The sequence below is a fragment of the Nomia melanderi genome, chromosome 9, assembly GCF_051020985.1.
Source record: "Nomia melanderi isolate GNS246 chromosome 9, iyNomMela1, whole genome shotgun sequence".
NCBI lineage: Eukaryota > Metazoa > Arthropoda > Insecta > Hymenoptera > Halictidae > Nomia > Nomia melanderi.
Window position 1 is genome coordinate 6,491,636 of NC_135007.1, and position 18,629 is coordinate 6,510,264.

Genomic DNA, 18,629 nt, shown 5'->3' on the forward strand with positions numbered 1-18,629 from the left:
AATAGAGGGTGATAACAGGTCAAACCCGGGGGAGCCACCCCCCGAGACGGCTAGCAAGGATGTAAGGGAACGCAGCCAAGGGCCCAGACCCAGTACCCACCCATCAATAGCAGCACAGCCCAAATAAGAAACGACCAAATAAGCTTAGATAAAGAAAACATCGGCACGCTTACCTACAGCAATTTAAATATCATAAAGGAAATAGACAAAATAAACCCAAATACAGCCAGGTCACTAAAACAAATAATGAAAAACAAGCAAACAAAACGTTTCAACCCAATACCAAACATACCGAAAAAAGAGCAAGCACCGCAGAAAAACGCGCTAGAAAATAACACTCAAACAGTCAGCATAAGGCCCATAACAGAGGAAGAAATCACCCGAAGCAGAAAAATGGACAAGGACAGCAAACCGTCATACAATGACCTGGTGCTAACAATAGAAAAACTGGAAAGTACGGTAAAGCGCCTAGCAAACCAGTTAGAAATAGAAAAAGCCAAGCAAGCACCGGTCCATGGTATAACGGAAGAAAGTGCACCCAGCATAGGCCACACCAACAAATTTGAGGCGCTAGCCATGGAGGTAGAAGAGCAAGAGACGCCCGAAAAAGCCAAGGCGAGCAGAACCGAGCAGCGGCCCATTCAGCCGGATAGGAAGAAACCCAAACATGACCGCCAGCCATCTCAAGGCCACAGCCCGCAACCCTTCCCAGCGCTGCCAGGACCCAGCGGACGGAAGGCAGGTAGCAAACCATCCCCCATCCCTGTACCCCCAATAAGCGCACCGTCCGAAATCATAACGCGAAAGCGACCAAAATCCCCCCCCCCCCCATAAATATAGCAAGTAGCTCGACCAAAAATACGATAGAAATATTAAAAAAGCGAATATTACTCAAAATTTCCACGTCAAAAAAATTAATGAAAACAAACACCTTCTATACCTCCACTCGTTAGAGGAATTTAAAAAAACCTGCGTGCTCCTAAAAAGCAACCAGGTGAAGTATTTCACGTTCACACCGAAAAGTGAAAAGCAAATAAATTACCTGCTAAAAAACTTTGACAATGACTTTGAATGCGAGAAAGTCTTAGAAGAATTAAATAAAACGACCACACCAGGAGTCACATTTTTATCAGTGTCACGTTTCCAGACTCCGCGATCAATAAAAGAGAATAGGAAACTCCCGATATTCTTAGTTAAATTACACCCAGAGAGTAAAACCGAAAAATTAAACAGTATTAAAACACTTCTCCACACAGCAGTAACCTGGGAGAGATTAATGAAAAAACACAAGGACAGTGCAAGAGATGCCAAAGATTCGGACATACAGCCACAAACTGCAATTTAGAATACAGATGCGTAAAATGCAGCTTCAAGCACGAGCCGGGCAGTTGTGCCCTAGCCCCCCTCTCGGATGCAAACCGAGAGGAAGGCGAAAAACCATACTGCGTGCACTGTAAGGACTTCGGGCACCCCGCGTCTTACAGAGGCTGCTCGACATTAAAAGAGATCCGCCAGAAGATCCACCAAAAAAAAAAGAGCAGCTGCTGGCTGATAAAGCTAAAAAAATAAAGAGCTACAACAATATAACAACCGCCGGAATTTCATATGAAGACATGCTCACCAATAAAAACAAACTGCAATCAACCCAACCCACCACCACCCAACAACCCCAACCCCACAGTAACACAAACAACAATACGCACACAACCACAAACATGCTAGACGAAATAAAAAATACAATAATCAACACAATAAACACAAAACTAAATCACCTCTCCACACTAATACAGGAAATTTCAAATAAAATAATAACGATACTAGATTTCTTAGACTTAAACCTTGAAAATGCATAATACACCGCGAACTAATACAATAATCATAGAGAACATAAAAGTAATATCCATAAACGTAAATTCCATTATCACAAACGAGCGCAGAGCCACTTTGCAGGAATTTATTGCCAAAAAAAACCCAGACTTTATGCTCCTCTGCGAGACAAAACTCAACCAAAACCACCAACTATACTTCAAAAATCATGAAATGATCAGGACCGACCGCCCAAATTCTAAACAGGGTGGGGGAATAGCCATCCTTATCCGCAAAGATATCAAACACAATAAAATCAAAATCAACACAACAACACAAGACAACACACTAGAATACACAATAATACTACAAACACTACAACACTACAAAAACACAAAAAATTCTTCCTTATTGCCGCATACGCCTCCAGCACGGGTAAGAGAGAATTCATACCGGCCCTGGAGCAAATCTTTCATAAACTTCAACTAGATAAACTAGATCACTATTATTTAATAGCAGGGGATCTAAATGCCAAGCACACATCCTGGGGGAACAACATAAATAACAACAGAGGCACCACACTCCACAGATGGATATCAGACAACCAGCTACAATACAGAATAGACATAAAAAGTACAAACACCGCCTCCTACCCCAAAGGAAATTCTTACATAGACGTAGCCACCTCAGACAACAGAATACAGTACACAAACTTAATTAACAATAATATCGACAGCCTCAAATACGACAGCGATCACAGAGCACTGACTATGACCATAAAACTAGACAACACGCCACTCATAGACTTCGACAAAAACGACCGAACCGGCAAACATAATTTTAACAAGGCTGATTGGTCTAAGTTTAAAAAACACTTACTAAACATCACACGCATAAACATACCTAACACCCGGAATCTACACTCAAACGAAATAGACACATACATCAACACCATCAACCACAACATAAGCACAGCAATAGAACACACAATACCAATATACAAACAAAACACAAACTCAACAGAAAAGTTCATAAACACAGAAATAAAACAGCTAAGAAAACAAAAAAGCAGAATACTCACACTATTAAACAATCACACTAGACACAAAACCACACACGAAACAAACACCATACTAGTCGCACACTTAAAAAAATTGCTCAAGAACACGAGATACCTGATAAAACTTGAATTCCAAACATCGGTAAACAGTTACTGGCGACAGAAAATAAACAACATATCGTTAAAAAACTCCAAGGAGATGTTCCCACAGATAAACAGCCTATTCAAACCAAGAAAACACACACAAATAGACGCCCTAACCATTCCAACACACTCAAACCTACTCCAAAAGGCAGACATAGACACATCAACACTAAACACGGACAACAAAGGAAACTACATCATAGACAACCAACCAGACAAGCTAAATATCCTAGGAGCACACTTCCAAACAGTACACACACAAAACACCCACATGGGCAAACAACACCTAAACAACATAGTAAACACAAAAATCAACATATTCAAACAGTAATTAGAAACAGATCTAAAAAACAAGAACGCCGTGTGCACATTCTCACACCAAAACACCGCAGACCATCCCAACGAAAAACTAATACCCCCCACTACTTCACAAACACGCACAAACTCACAACCATATTCAAAAAACTTAACAACAAAAAATCATCAGGTTTCGACAACATACCCAACATAGCACTCAAAAATCTTCCAGCACAATACATAATCTTTTACACCATTCTATTCAACAACTGCCTAAACACATACCACTTCCCACAAGCATGGAAAATAGCCAAGGTAATCACACTAAAAAAAAAAAGACAAAGACACTAGCACCCCAGAAAGCTATAGACCAATCAGCCTTCTGCCTAACATCAGCAAGGTATTTGAATCCATCGTCAACACAACCATAAACACACACTGCACAGCACACAACATAATCCCAGACCACCAATTTGGCTTCAGACACAAACACTCAACAACACACGCAATCATAAAATTCCTCTCGGATGTGTGCTGGGAAAGAAATGCGGACAAGTGCGTTGGGGCATGCCTCATACACATAGAAAAGGCCTTCGACACAGTATGGATCGAAGGTCTTTTCTACAAACTAATAAAGAAGAATTTTCCTACACACCTAATCAAAACACTCTGGAACATGTTACACAAGAAACAATTTTACGTAAACGAAAACAACAAAAACTCTACAAAACACTACACAATAAAAAACGGATTACAACAAGGAACGGTAAATTCCCCCATCCTGTTTAGAATATACATAAGCGATATATTAAAACTTTTCAACATAAACAACAATAGTAACAAAAAGGCATTAGCATTCGCAGACGATCTTATAATATACACCAGCAACGAAAAACCATCAGTTATAAACACCGAACTTCAAAAAACATATAACCAAATACACGATTATTGCGCCACATGGAAACTAAAAATCAACGAAAACAAATGCGAGACTATACTGTTCAGACCCTATATCTCGAAAACCTCAAATGCAAATGCGGATGTCAGACAAAATAGCAAAAAATTCAACCTAAACACCATAAACACCGAAAAAAATGTAAAGGGTAAAATACCTAATAGAAATACTGTAAAATATTTAAATTTTAAAGAACACATATACAAGCAGGTCACAAAAGCAAGAAACGCCTTCCTGGCAAACAAAAAACTATTCTATTCCAGGGACTTGTCAGCGGAGGTAAAAATCCTCTGTTACAAGCTGCTCATAAGGCTCATCCTTACATATGGATGCCACACATGGTTTAACATAAGCTCCACGGTTATGGAAAAGTTAAGACTTCTGGAAAGGAAATGTATAAGGGCATGCCTTAACAGATACAGAACACATGAATCGAACTACACAAAATACATCAGTAACCACAAATTATATAAGCACATAGCACCCATCACCCACCACGCACACATACACCTACAGACATACAAACCCACTTCCATAACCGTGGAACAAAAATAACCATGTGAGAAGAAGGAAATTACCTTCTTCCACTTACCCCCCCCCCCCCCCCCCCCCCCACCTATCAACACACGCAGGGTATAGTTTTTTGTTTGCCAGGAAGCCATTTTCTATACTTATATAAACATAATAGTAAACAAGTATTAAATCATGTAAATAAAATAAATATCCACCTAGTAATAAGCATAGAGAATAAAACTGTAAATATATAAACATTGACTGCGCGTACTCGCACTGCGAGTCTTTAGTCTGTAAGCTGCTATTGTAAATTACCGTGAATTAGATCCTAAGTTATACGTTTAAGGATTTTTATTTGTTTTTGTATATAGAAATTTTATGGTAAATAAACGTATGTTATAAAAAAAAAAAAAAGTGGCTAGGATACCTGACTTTCACCCAGGAGGCTCAGGTTCAATTCCCGGTGCCGGAAATTTTTTTTGTATTTTATTTAAAGCAAGTACACTGGATGTACAGCCTGTAAAAGTTAAGGTACCCGTGATCCGGTATGGTCTAGTGGCTAGGATACCTGGCTTTCACCCAGGAGGCTCGGGTTCGATTCCCGGTACCGGAAATTTTTTGTTTTGTTTGGGGTATATATACGGGATATGTACCCTGTAAAAACTGAGGTACCCGTAACCCGGTATGGTCTAGTAGCTAGGATACCCACAATCTGACAGTGACCGTCGAACAGGTAACCCGCCCGACAAGACCGTAACTCAGTGACCAGACAGTGCGAAAAGTTTCAAAGTGCATAAGCAAAGTGGATATGCAGGCAAATTAATCATCTACGGGGCAACAAAAAGTCAAGACGACAATCAATCATCAACAATAAGCAAAAAGAAAAAAAAAGATCATCGACTCACACTCCGACAAGCCATGCGGCCTCGCCGCAGGTGGCAAACAAGAAGAACCTCCAAACTGTTCAAATGGTACAAAAAGCCAAATTAATATTGCAAGCATGGCCAAACCAAGCATAAACCAAGAAGCCATACAGAAAATAATAAAAAGAGAAAAAAGTGGTTCGCTAAACACTACAGAAATGAACGAAATTCTACAAAAAATGTCCAATAAAAGAAAACAAAAAGCACAACAGCATATTCCAACGCCAAAAATAGCCAGAAACAACAGCAGTCTTTCACAAAGAAACACTAAAGAAACCTCAGCATCGAAGGACAAATCAAACAAAAACCTTTTAATGGAAGAAATATTCAATAATTTAAAAAAGCAAAACGATGAGCTTCGTATTCAGAACGAAGCTCAACAAATTCAAATAAACGAACTCCTAAGTAAACTCAGTACATTCGAAGAATGCGGACCAAGCAAGCCAGATAGCAACAAGGACCCAAAAATTTACAACCGGGAAAACCCAACTGCTACAATCAGCCCGAAAAACTCGAGCCTCCCACAGGACACGCCAAACTCCAAGGATACCAGCCAGAAACAAAAGTGCGAAGCACCATCATCGCAGCCATCGTCCACATTAACGCAACAAAAAGAGGACCAGGTCAGATTCAACAAACCCCCTCCAATAATCATACAAAACATAAGCGCGCAAGAAACCATTAATATAATCCTAACTAGCGGAATAAAAATAGCAAATAATTTCAGAAGAAAAAAAACATTCGAAAATTCTCACAATCTATACATAGACTCGCCCGAAGATTACAACTTAATTTTATCAGTCTTAAAGAACAAAAAGATTAATTTTTTCACGTACACTCCCAGATACGAAAAACCTCAAATGATACTACTAAAAAACCTAGAAGGAAACTATGACCTCGACACTGTTCTAGACGCACTTAACAATCATCAAATCAAAAATTTGCATTTCCTAAAAGTCAATAGATTCACTACAAAAAAATCAATAGAACAAAACCAGCAACTCCCAATATATACAGTCCATTTAACGCCCGAAAGCAATCTGAATAATCTATCCCTTATCAAAAAACTACTGCATCAAACAATAAAATGGGAAAAACTTAAATATAAAGAGTTAATGCAATGTTGGAAATGCCAACGTATAGGACATTCCTCTTCCAATTGCAATTTAACATTTAGATGCGTTAAATGCACAGAAACACATGAACCAGGCAAATGCATAATCACCTCCGTGCAAGAAAAACTTGAACAATTTAAATGCACGCTACGCGTATCCACACACAGAAGCACACAATATATTACCGCCCTTTCAGTTTGGATTCTGAAACAGATCATTCACGATTCACGCAATTCACAAACTAACCAGCGACATCAATGAAGCATTAAATAACAACCTATCTGTAGGAGCCTGCCTCATAGACTTGGAAAAAGCATTTGACACGGTATGGCACAAAGGGCTCCTTTACAAATTACACAAATACAACTACCCACCACACCTCATCAAAATCATCTGGAACATGATAAACAATAAAAAATTCATAATACAAGAAGGAAAGCTCCAATCGAAAACCTTTACAATTACAAACGGACTTCAGCAAGGCACAGTAACATCACCAATCCTATTCAACATCTACACAGCGTCACTCCTAAAACTATTCACCCTTAACACAGGAAACCTAAAAGCCATAGTCTTCGCAGACGATCTAATCATATACTTCATAGGAAAAAACTCCACAGAAATTCAACAAGCCCTACAATCCCTCTTCAAAAAAATAAACACATATTTCAGTAACTGGAAGCTAAAAATAAACACAAATAAATGCGAAACAATCCTATTCCACCCAATGTTGAAACATACCACCAGAATCACAAAACGGAACTGGGAAAAGTTCCAGCTTAAAGAATCAACACACTCATGAACACTCATCCCACACAAATAAACAGTTAAATACCTAGGAGTAACACTAGACACTCAACTCAAATACCTCACACACATTGACAACCAATTAAACAAAGCAAAAAGAGCATACAAATCATTTTCAAAATTATTCGTTTTGAAATAAACTTAAATAGAAAATCACCTTAACTTTAATATTAGCAGTAGTTTTAGATAGTTCTAGACTATAGCGACTTAGTTCATAAGCTAGAATAAGTTCAATCGCAATCGAAAACACCTAACATAACTGCCAAAAAACTGGTAGGTGTACTAAAGGATTCAAATATAAGCAATAAACCAAAAAATAACCAAAGAAAACTAGAATTTAACTATTAAGAATAAACACACCCTCAAGTCTTTATGGGCACATTTAGCTTTAAGACTACCAAATATGTATAAGAACTGTTATATTTTTATGCGTTTTATGTAACATTAAAATATGTAATTGTTGGCTTATGAATAAACCTATTTAAAAAAAAAAAAAAAAAGTGGCTAGGATACCTGGTTTTTACCCAGGAAGCTCGGGTTCGATTCCCGGTACCGGAAAATTTTTTGACTCCCTATTTTGGATGGAATCCCTATACATATTATACAATACACTAACATGATTCAGGAACATAAACTTTATAAAGGGGTAAGCACTACATCTCCGGTATGGTCTAGTGGCTAGGATACCAGTTGGTTAGAGCGTCAGTGGTCATGACAGCACTCTGGACTCACGTTCCTGAGAAAACTTCTAGCATCCTGAAGTACGATAACTGATAACAAAACAATATTTCAAAGATAAAAAATCAAGTGGCTACTGAAAGTGACAATTGGAGAGCAAAAGGTTATAAAGTCTTCGTCCGCAAAGGGTCAACGCGTTGAACGCCATACGATTTTAAGGTTAGGTTAGTGACCAGTCAGTGCGAAAAGTTTCAAGTGCATAAGCCAAGTGGATACGCAGACAAATTAATCACCTACGGGTCAACAAAAAGTCAAGACGTCAATCATCAACAAAAAGCAAAAAGAAAAAAAAAGATCATCGACTCACACTCCGACAAGCCATGCGGCCTCGCCGCAGGCGGCAAACAAGAAGAACCTCCAAACTGTTCAAATAGTATAAAAAGCCAAATTAATATTGCAAGCATAGCTAAACCAAGCATAAACTAAAAAGCATACAGAAAATAATAAAAAGAGAAAAAAGTGGTTCGCTAAACACTACAGAAATGAACGAAATTCTACAAAAAATGTCCAATAAAAGAAAACAAAAAGCACAACAGCATATTCCAACGCCAAAAATAGCCAGAAACAACAGCAGTCTTTCACAAAGAAACACCAAAGAAACCTCAGCATCGAAGGACAAATCAAACAAAAACCTTTCAATGGAAGAAATATTCAATAATTTAAAAAAGCAAAACGATGAGCTTCGTATTCAGAACGAAGCTCAACAAATTCAAATAAACGAACTCCTAAGTAAACTCAGTACATTCGAAGAATGCGGACCAAGCAAGCCAGATAGCAACAAGGACCCAAAAATTTACAACCAGGAAAACCCAACTGCTACAATCAGCCCGAAAAACTCGAGCCTCCCACAGGACACGCCAAACTCCAAGGATACCAGCCAGAAACAAAAGAGCGAAGCACCAACATCGCAGCCATCGTCCACATTAACGCAACAAAAAGAGGACCAGGTCAGATTCAACAAACCCCCTCCAATAATCATACAAAACATAAGCGCGCAAGAAAACATTAATATAATCCTAACTAGCGGAATAAAAATAGCAAATAATTTCAGAAGAAAAAAAACATTCGAAAATTCTCACAGTCTATACACAGACTCGCCCAAAGATTACAACTTAATTTTATCAGTTAACTATTAACTTTAACTATTAAGATTAGACACACCCTCAAGTCTTTACAGGCACATTTAGCTTTAAGACTACCAAATATGTATAAGATCTGTTATGTTTTTATGCGTCTTATGTAACATTAAGATTTGTAATTGTTGGCTTGATGAATATACGTATTTAAAAAAAAAAGTGGGTAGGATACTTGGCTTTCACCCAGGAGGCTCGGGTTCGATCCCCGGTACCGGAAATTTTTTTTGTATTTTATTTAAAGCGAGTACACTTGATGTACAGCCTGTAAAAGTTAAGGTACCCGTGATCCGGTATGGTCTAGTGGCTAGGATACCGGCAGTCGTCCTTCTACCTTCGCAGGGGTCGGACATACCCCGTTACAACCGTACCACCGGTGAAATCAGAGTGCGCAGCGCAAAACGTTTTCTACAAGTACTTGTATTACCACATACAGTGTTTAGTACAAACCGATAAATTACACCATCAATCGAGTGCAAAACACAGAATAATTAAAAATACACAGGATTAAATAATCCGTACATTTTCTTTAAAAAAATAGACATTCACAATTCACAAGGGGAAACATGCCCCGCACACACAGAATCAAACATCAGTACAATGAAAACACAAGAATTGATCAAAATCATTAAAGAAAAGGACATTCTAGCAGATGAAAATGTATCAAAATTAACAAGATTAAATAAAACATTGGATAAAATTGCAGTAAAAAGACTAAATCCAAAACCAAAGTTAACGGCCAAGAAAAAAGCCACGGAAGTCGAAGAAATAACTATGAAATCCAAAAAAGAAAAGACCACACCACCACAACCAATGAATACCACAAACATGAACCCTTCTTATGAAGACCTGATAAAAATGATTGACAACTCAAACGAAACGATAAAAAATCTATCGAAACAGTTAGAAGAGGAAAAGAAGTGGAAAAACCCAGAAAAACTGGAAAATACCGGAGCGGAGCTACCTGCGCCGCAACCCAACCGGCGAGGGAGTCATCGATACCTGCCCCTAAACCTCACACCAAGGATCAAGGCCCAAGCGACGAAGGGGACCCAGGGACAACGGTCTCCGCAAACAAAAGGAAATCGTCCCAACCACCCCATCCAACAATGGAAAAGTCTAAGAAACCAGCACACACCGAAGGAGACTCATCAAAGCCTTGGACAAAAAAGGCAAAACTCACCAACGACCAGGTAACTGTATCAGCTTCAGTTAAAAATAAAACAAAACCGCCCCCGATAGTTATCTATAATGGTACAAGTAAAGCTACAATAGAAATGATGGAAAAAATCAGCAATGATTTCGTGATTAAGAAAATTAACAATGCAAAGCACTTTTTACATACTGACACGCTACCAGTTTACAAAGCAGCTTGCGACACACTAAAAAAAACAACACAGAATATTTCACATACACGTCAAGGGAAGAGAAGCCGATAAGTGCCCTACCGAAAGATTTAGACGGCGAATTCAACTCGGAAGCGATTCTTGCTGAATTCAAAACAAAAAATGTACCAAACGTAGAGTTCAAAAACGTAAAAAAATTTACCACCCCGAAATCTACAAAAGATGGACGAAACCTTCCCATATACATTGTGCAAATTTCACATAACAGCTCGATCAATAATTTAAAGATCATTCGAACGGTCCTCCATTCAATAGTAACATGGGAAAAAATTATCAAAAAAGACCGCATCCAATGTAAGAGATGCCAACACATAGGGCACGTTGCAATAAATTGCAACCTTAGCTATAGGTGCGTCAAGTGCAACCTTCCCCACAAGGAGAGTGTCCGCGCTCAAACCTAAATATAAACAATACGGACTCGAAACCGTATTGTACAAATTGCAAACAATTCGGTCACCCAGCCTCGTACAGAGGATGCCCAAAATTAAAAGGAAATTAAACAGAAAATAGAAAAACGGAAAACTAAACTGCAAGAGGAAAGGGAGAAAAAATCAAAATTTTTCAAAAACACCGTCAAAGCAAATATCTCTTACAGTTCCATAGTAGCTAACAATAATTCAGAAACCGCGCCACCACAAACTCCCAGAAACCCACCCCAACATACTCATAACATCGTTACACAACTACCGCAACCAACCCTTCTAGAGGACATTAAAAAAGTCATATCAGACGCCATTAGAACACAGTTTGCTCAGCTCACCGAAAATATAACAGCAAACACGAACAAAATAAACATCATTGCAGAAGGCCTCGAAATCGAACTTTAAAATGACTCCAGACAGCCCCCAACAAATAACAGCCAATAAATTGATACTCAATAAACTCTTTCTAATTCAAATTAACGTAAACTCGATCATAAGAAACGAAAGAAGAGTCACACTCCTGGATTGTTTCAATAAATATAAACCGGATGTAGCTTTACTCTCTGAGACAAAACTAAACCCAACACACAGAATAAACTTTAAGGATTACACATTTATTAGAAGAGACAGATTAAATTTCAAACAAGCGGGAGACACAGGAATATTAATCCGGAAAGATATCAAGTTTAGAAACGTCCAGACAAACAATACCATAAATAGTACATGCTTCGAAGCTACAGTTGTAGAAATCAAATTCCAAAATAACTGCATCCTATACCTTATAGCAGGTTACGCCGCGAGTAATCACAAAAAAGAATTCATGTATGAATTTAGGGCTCTTTTTAACTCACTCGAATTGCACAAAACCAACAATTACTACCTATTGGCCGGAGGCCTAAACGCCAAACACCACACGTGGGGAAATCTCACAAATAACGCGCGCGGAGTGTCCCTAAACAAATGGATCTCGGGAAACGAAATCACCCACAGAACGACACTTTACAGCACGACAGTCCCTTCATATCCAAGAAGCGGAGCATTCATTGACCTCTGTCTAGCAGACAATAGAATCAGATTCCACGATACACCTGCACTCAATCTCCTACGGTCCTTTAAATACGATAGTGACCATAGAGCGACAAATCTCTCGACAAATCTCAATATCCATCCCATCAACAGACTTTTTTCTATTCGACGAAACAACCCCAAATGTGAAATATAACTTTAACAAAGCCGACTGGACAATATTCAAGACGATACTACTGGAAAAAGATACAGTCAACATACCAAATGATTGAAACCTAACGACGGACGAAATTGACGACAATCTAAAATAAATGCACACATACTCGAGGCAATAGATTCAGCAGTACCGCGCATAGATAACAACTTCAACTCAACAGATAGATATATTACTCGGCAAATAAGAAACCTCCGTAAACGAAAAAGTTCTCTGATCACCCGAATCAATAGACTCTCCAATTTTCAAAATTATACACAAGCACACGACGCGAACATAAAAACCCTAAAAAAAGGAACTCAAAGACACCAGATACGAGATAAAGAAAGCTTTCCAAGAATCAGGAAGTAACTATTGGAAAAACCGAATAAGCAAAATTTCGCTACAAAATCGTAACGATCTCTTCCCATCTATAAACAGTATTTTCCGAACAAAAGAAAGCAACGATATTCAGGCACTAAAAATTTCCATGTCAAATACCGAGCTTCTTGCCAAAGCAAATTTTAATCTCAATCACCCAGCAACGAACACAAACACGATCTTATTCACCGATACGCAAGACAAACTCGATATCCTAGGCGCACACTTCGAATCAGTACACACACAGAACATGCACATGGGCAAAAAACAACACACCAACATAGTACAACATAAAGTAAACATGTTACGGCAAGAAATAGAACACAACAAGAGAAACAACATCACAGTGTGCACTTTCTCCGACAGTAACACCTCGAACAATCCGAACGAGAAATTCATCCCCACCAATTACTTCACGTCATATCATAAACTTCTAAACACTTTCAAAAAACTTAATAACAAAAACTCATCCAGCTTTGACGAAATACCCAATATCGCATTAAAAAATCTTCCTCAGAAATACATTTTCCACTACAGTATCATATTCAACAACTGCCTCAATCTAACGTATTTCCCAACAACCTGGAAAACAGCCAAATTAATTACAATAAAAAAAAAGGAAAAAATGGCAGCGACCCCAATAGCTACCGCCCAATCAGCCTTCTCCCAAATATTAGCAAGGTCTTCGAGACAATACTGAACGACACGATTGTTGGTTTCTGCAATTCGAGAAACATAATTCCAGAAGAGCAATTCGGATTTCGATACAAACACTCCACAGTACACGCGATAACAAAATTCATGTTGGACATTTGCTGGGCCAGAAACGCCGACGATTGCGTCGCCGTTCTGCTCATAGATCTCGAGAAGGCTTTCGATACTGTCTGGCTGGACGGGCTCTTCTTTAAATTACTAAAGAAAGAATTCCCAATTCATCTAGTAAAAATGCTCTGGAACATGCTTCATGGCAAAGAATTTTTCATAGTTAACGGTCAATTCAGATCGCGTAAATCCTATAAAATTAGAAATGGCCTACAACAAGGCACGATAAACTCTCCCATTCTGTTCAACATATTCCTCAGTGACCTTTTGCAAATGTATAGACTAAACAACGACAACTCCAAATCGGCAATAGCTTTCGCAGATGATCTATTAATTTACATTCGGGGGAACAAAGTCTCGACATTACAAATGACTCTGCAGGAAATTTTTAATAAAGTCCAGGATTACTTTCACACTTGGAAGTTGAAACTCAATACCAATAAATGCGAGACAATCCTATTTCGACCATATATCTCAAAAACATCGAACGCCAACTTCAACGTACGAAAATACGCAGGCAAATTCCACATCCGAGACACGAAAAATGCAGATTTGAAAATTCCCCACAAAAATATTGTTCGGTACTTAGGCATACATCTAGATTTTAAGCTAAATCACAATGAACATGTCAGATTGCAAATAGAAAAAGCCCAGAAAGCTTTCCTAATCCATAAAAGACTATTCTATTCGAAAGACCTAGATAAACGCATCAAAATTATCTGTTACATGCTACTTGTTCGGCCTATCCTGAGCTACGGATGCCCGATATGGTTCAACATCAGCGCTGGAACCAAGGAGAAGCTGCGTATCTTCGAGAGAAAATGTCTACGGGCCCGCCTCAACAAATACAGATCACCGGAATCCAATTACATCAAACTCATCAGCAACTATAAACTGTACGAAGAAGCCAAGATTATCCGCATAGACCTACACCTATTAAAACTTATACGAAACCACTGGGCCAACGCTAGCAGAGTAACCTCCAATAGCTTAATATACTGCTCAACATATCCGAACCCACTATACTTAAAAAAAACTCTCCAAACAGGTTACACCCCACCAGAGTCGTTCATCTATGTACCTAGATAACGAAGGATACATACAAAACTCACAGAATATTCCTATCATTTACCATACATACAGAAAAACCGTCGACAAGCCAATCACACACAGTAAAAACTTACAGTTTAACGACCCCAATATCCGATTTAACTACAGACTGTCCAGTATAAACCTTCAAGACAAACACAGAACACACACAAAGAAATACTGGTGACTACAATAATATAAATACCAGAAAGATATCTTATTATCTTATCTTATATTATCTTATTATCAGAACTTAACCCTTGCCAGATAATCGGTAGTATAGAGATCAGTATCCCCACCTATCACGCGAGAGACCGGGATTCGCTTCCCCCCAAAGAGTAAAAATTTTAATTTTATTTTGTTTGTTAATATAAAAATCACCTTCTCCCTTCTCCCCCCGGCCCCTGCTTCACTCTCTCGCCATCTTTCTTTTTCTTCTTCCTTTCCTCCCTTCCCCTTACAACCTTTTACGTCACAATGTACACAAAACCCATCCTGCAAGTGTTGATTATATATACTGTTGGAGTTTCATACAAAGTATAGTAGAACAAAAGATTGTGGCATTCGACGCGGACAGCCACGAGCCTAGCGCAGCAGCGCGGACCGTGGAGAGAGTCCGTCGTCTGTTCGATCGTCAATTGCTCCAGCGTGGATCCCAAAAAGTGTATAAAAAGACGGATCCACGCTGGACGACACCAGAGTTGTATAAACCTATAAGCACAGCATTACGGCCCCATTCTGTGTAAAATTGGGTGGTCCTTCGACAATAAATTTAGACGGCACGAAGTGCAATAATTAGGGTCTAGTTCATACCCTGACATATACTTTAACCCCCCTCCCAACAACCAACACCGTTTGTACAGTTTTGTGCCGTTTCTGTACATACTACAAAATCATTGTACTAGAGAACCTTCTCAACTAAAACCCAAACATTACACATGTATAAAATACCCTGTATTGTAAACTACTGTATAGATTACACGTGCTCCATGTTGGAGCCTATAATCTTACTGTACACATCCAAATCCATGCTTATACCGTTTGTTCGTTTTTGGTTTATTGTACTCTATGTATATATTATTTATTGGCGCAATAAACGTTCTGTTAAAAAAAAAAGTGGCTAGGATACTTGGCTTTCACCCAGGAGGCTGGGGTTCGATTCCCGGTATCGGAAATTTTTTGTTTTGTTTGGGATATGTGTACTAGATATGTACCCTGTAAAAAGTGAGGTACCCGTAATCCGGTATGGTCTAGTGGCTAGGATACCTGGCTTTCACCCAGGAGGCTCGGGTTCGATTCCCGGTACCGGAAAATTTTTTTTTTTATTTCATATAGGATAGATCAGCCACATACTAACGTTGCTCATACGTTCATTATAAGAATATAAATATGCCCTAATTAATATTAATTGAAAGGAAATAAAATTTTATCCTTATGAATATCAACATTTTGATAACTATTGATAATAAAATAGCTTGTAATGAGGACATACATTTTGTATTTGTTAAGAATTATTAATGATGAAAAGAATTGTTAACTAGTCAATAAAGTGAATTTTGTAGCAAGGGATTTATATACAGTGATACCTGCTTAAATTTCACTAAAATCCGTTACGATTTAATTTCCAAGACTGATCCCCAGTTTTCTCCCACCACTCAATTCTTGAGCTTGACGAATCTTCGTCTCAGTAGGGAGGGACAGAGAAAATTCCGTTGAATTAATGCACTATTATGAAAAGAAAGAAGACAAGCACACGTCAATAAGGTGTTACAACTATGAAAAGTAAACATTTTATACGGAAAATTTCATTTGTAGCAATTTTCGTCTTACTTTTATAATTGTATCATTAATGAAGAGTTGAGATTCTCCTGATCAAAACGAGCGCAAGCAAGACATAAATCGAACTAATTCTACTCGTTTAACATAAATAACAAAATTAAATATATGGATGTTGGAAATATGTGAAATTCTAATGGACATCACTGTATTACGTATAAAAGCCGTAGAAAAAATCCTCCGATATGGTTCAGTGACTAAGATACCTTGAAGTAGAACACCAAAGTGACAAACCAAGTACGAAATACACGTCACGGAACAAAGTTGCAGAAAAGCAGTCTGTCGGCCTCATCACCAAATATTTTCGTGGAAATTAAGTATGGTACCAGTCATAATCAAGACACAGTGTTAATTATAGTGCGATCTAGAAATTTTTAAGAAAAGTGTACAGGACAGAGATGGATCCCTATGCGGAGAAGCATCGCCTTGCATGAAAGCAGAAAAAACAATGGCATCTCTCACCCGAATCAACCCAGAACAAGCTCAGGTAAATATTAAGACCATTAAATGCAGGGTATCTACACCCGCCAGCAACATTGAAGGATAAACCCCAGGATAAACCAATTTACGAAGAATTGGCTCTTCAAAATAAGAACCTGCTTGAACTCATACAGGTTCTCACAAAACAGAAGCCAAGCTCATAGAAGGCAAAACATGGATGCCCATCCCCCTTTACTGATAAATCATCGAGCCCATGGAGATTCCCAGCGAAAGCAAAGACACTAACCCCAGGCAGCTTATAAATGTCTCTTAGGAATGGACAACAGTATCGAGATCTAAGAGATCCCGCAAATCCCACCATCGGAAACCCAGACAATCCCACGCCCTAAGAATACATCTCCAGCCACCAAACCAGCGCTTCAGTCTAGCACACTCCTCTATCGCCTTGACTTCAACACAGATAAAAGGCGTTTATTTTTTCAAAACATGTTCTCCCGGTCTTACAACGCTTGACCGGAGGTGAGTACATCTATACGCTTTTATGGCGAAGGTGGATAAAAATATAAATAGATACATGTAAAGAAAAATAACTAGAGTAGAACATAACTAGATGATCATGGCTATGAGTTAGTGCATCAACTTTGTACCAAATACGTAAAAAACTCCTCATAACATTATCTCTAAACAGTGAGCATGACAGTAAATATATACCACACTCAATAACTATATACACCTAAGAAATTGAAATAACAATCTCACGACCAGAATCGAAAATAACACATTTGTCGTATCCTTAAACACCTAATCAACAAAAAATTCTCCAGTTACGACAATATTACCCAGGATAGTATTGAAACACCCCCATCCCTTCTCCCTGCAACACTAAATACACAATCATTTTCAACAATTGCCTAAATATGGCACACTTCCCACTTGCATGGAAAAACGCAAAAGGGGTTGCCATAAAAAAAAGACAAAACAGGATCAGACCCAAACAACTATTGATCGATAAACATCCTAACAAATATTAGTTAAGTTTTTGTAATCATTATACATAACGCCATCAATTACTTTTATACTACCAACTACATTATTCCAAATAATCATTTCAGCTGCAGGTATAAACACTTTACAGTGCACGCCATCAATGAATTTACCTCAGACATCTGCTGGGCCAGGAACGCCGGCGAATGTGTCGAAGCCAAACTAGTAGACCTCGGGAAAGCGTTCGACGCGGAATGGCTATGTGGGCTTTTCTTTAAGCGCACCAAAAAGAAATTCCACCCTAACCTAATAAAAATAATATGGAGCGTGCTCTACGACAAAAAATTTTGGCAAAGGAGGGCTACCACACCTCTTCCAAAACCTTCTCAATACATAATGGTCTTCAACAAGGCATGACCAACTTCCCCATTCTATTTAACATATTCAGCAGTGATTTCTTAAAAATGATTAACCCCGACAATAACCACAACATAAACGTCATCGCCTTCGCAGACGATTTTCTCATTTATACAAGTGG

The 18,629-nt window shown here is 38.5% G+C and overlaps 2 protein-coding genes and 2 non-coding genes across 10 annotated transcripts in view; 3 read left to right on the forward strand and 1 right to left on the reverse strand.

Annotated features, from left to right (window-relative positions):
• The window catches only part of LOC116427851 (uncharacterized), a 130,064-nt gene that overhangs the window by 21,750 nt on the left and 89,685 nt on the right, over positions 1-18,629 (reverse strand). The window lies entirely within an intron of this gene.
• Positions 5,317-5,388, forward strand: TRNAE-UUC (transfer RNA glutamic acid (anticodon UUC)). The gene has a single exon. It is a non-coding gene; the product is annotated as a tRNA-Glu (tRNA).
• Positions 8,315-10,688, forward strand: LOC143174916 (uncharacterized). Of its 2 annotated transcripts, none has more exons than XM_076370798.1 (2): positions 8,315-9,305; positions 10,395-10,688. In XM_076370798.1, exons 1-2 carry the CDS (start codon positions 8,841-8,843, stop codon positions 10,686-10,688), a joined length of 759 nt encoding a protein of 252 aa, XP_076226913.1. In that variant the 5' UTR covers positions 8,315-8,840. The 2 variants fall into 2 exon arrangements, with proteins under 2 accessions (XP_076226913.1, XP_076226914.1); XM_076370799.1 differs by having other exon boundaries at positions 9,796-10,537.
• On the forward strand, positions 16,070-16,141 carry TRNAE-UUC (transfer RNA glutamic acid (anticodon UUC)). The gene has a single exon. It is a non-coding gene; the product is annotated as a tRNA-Glu (tRNA).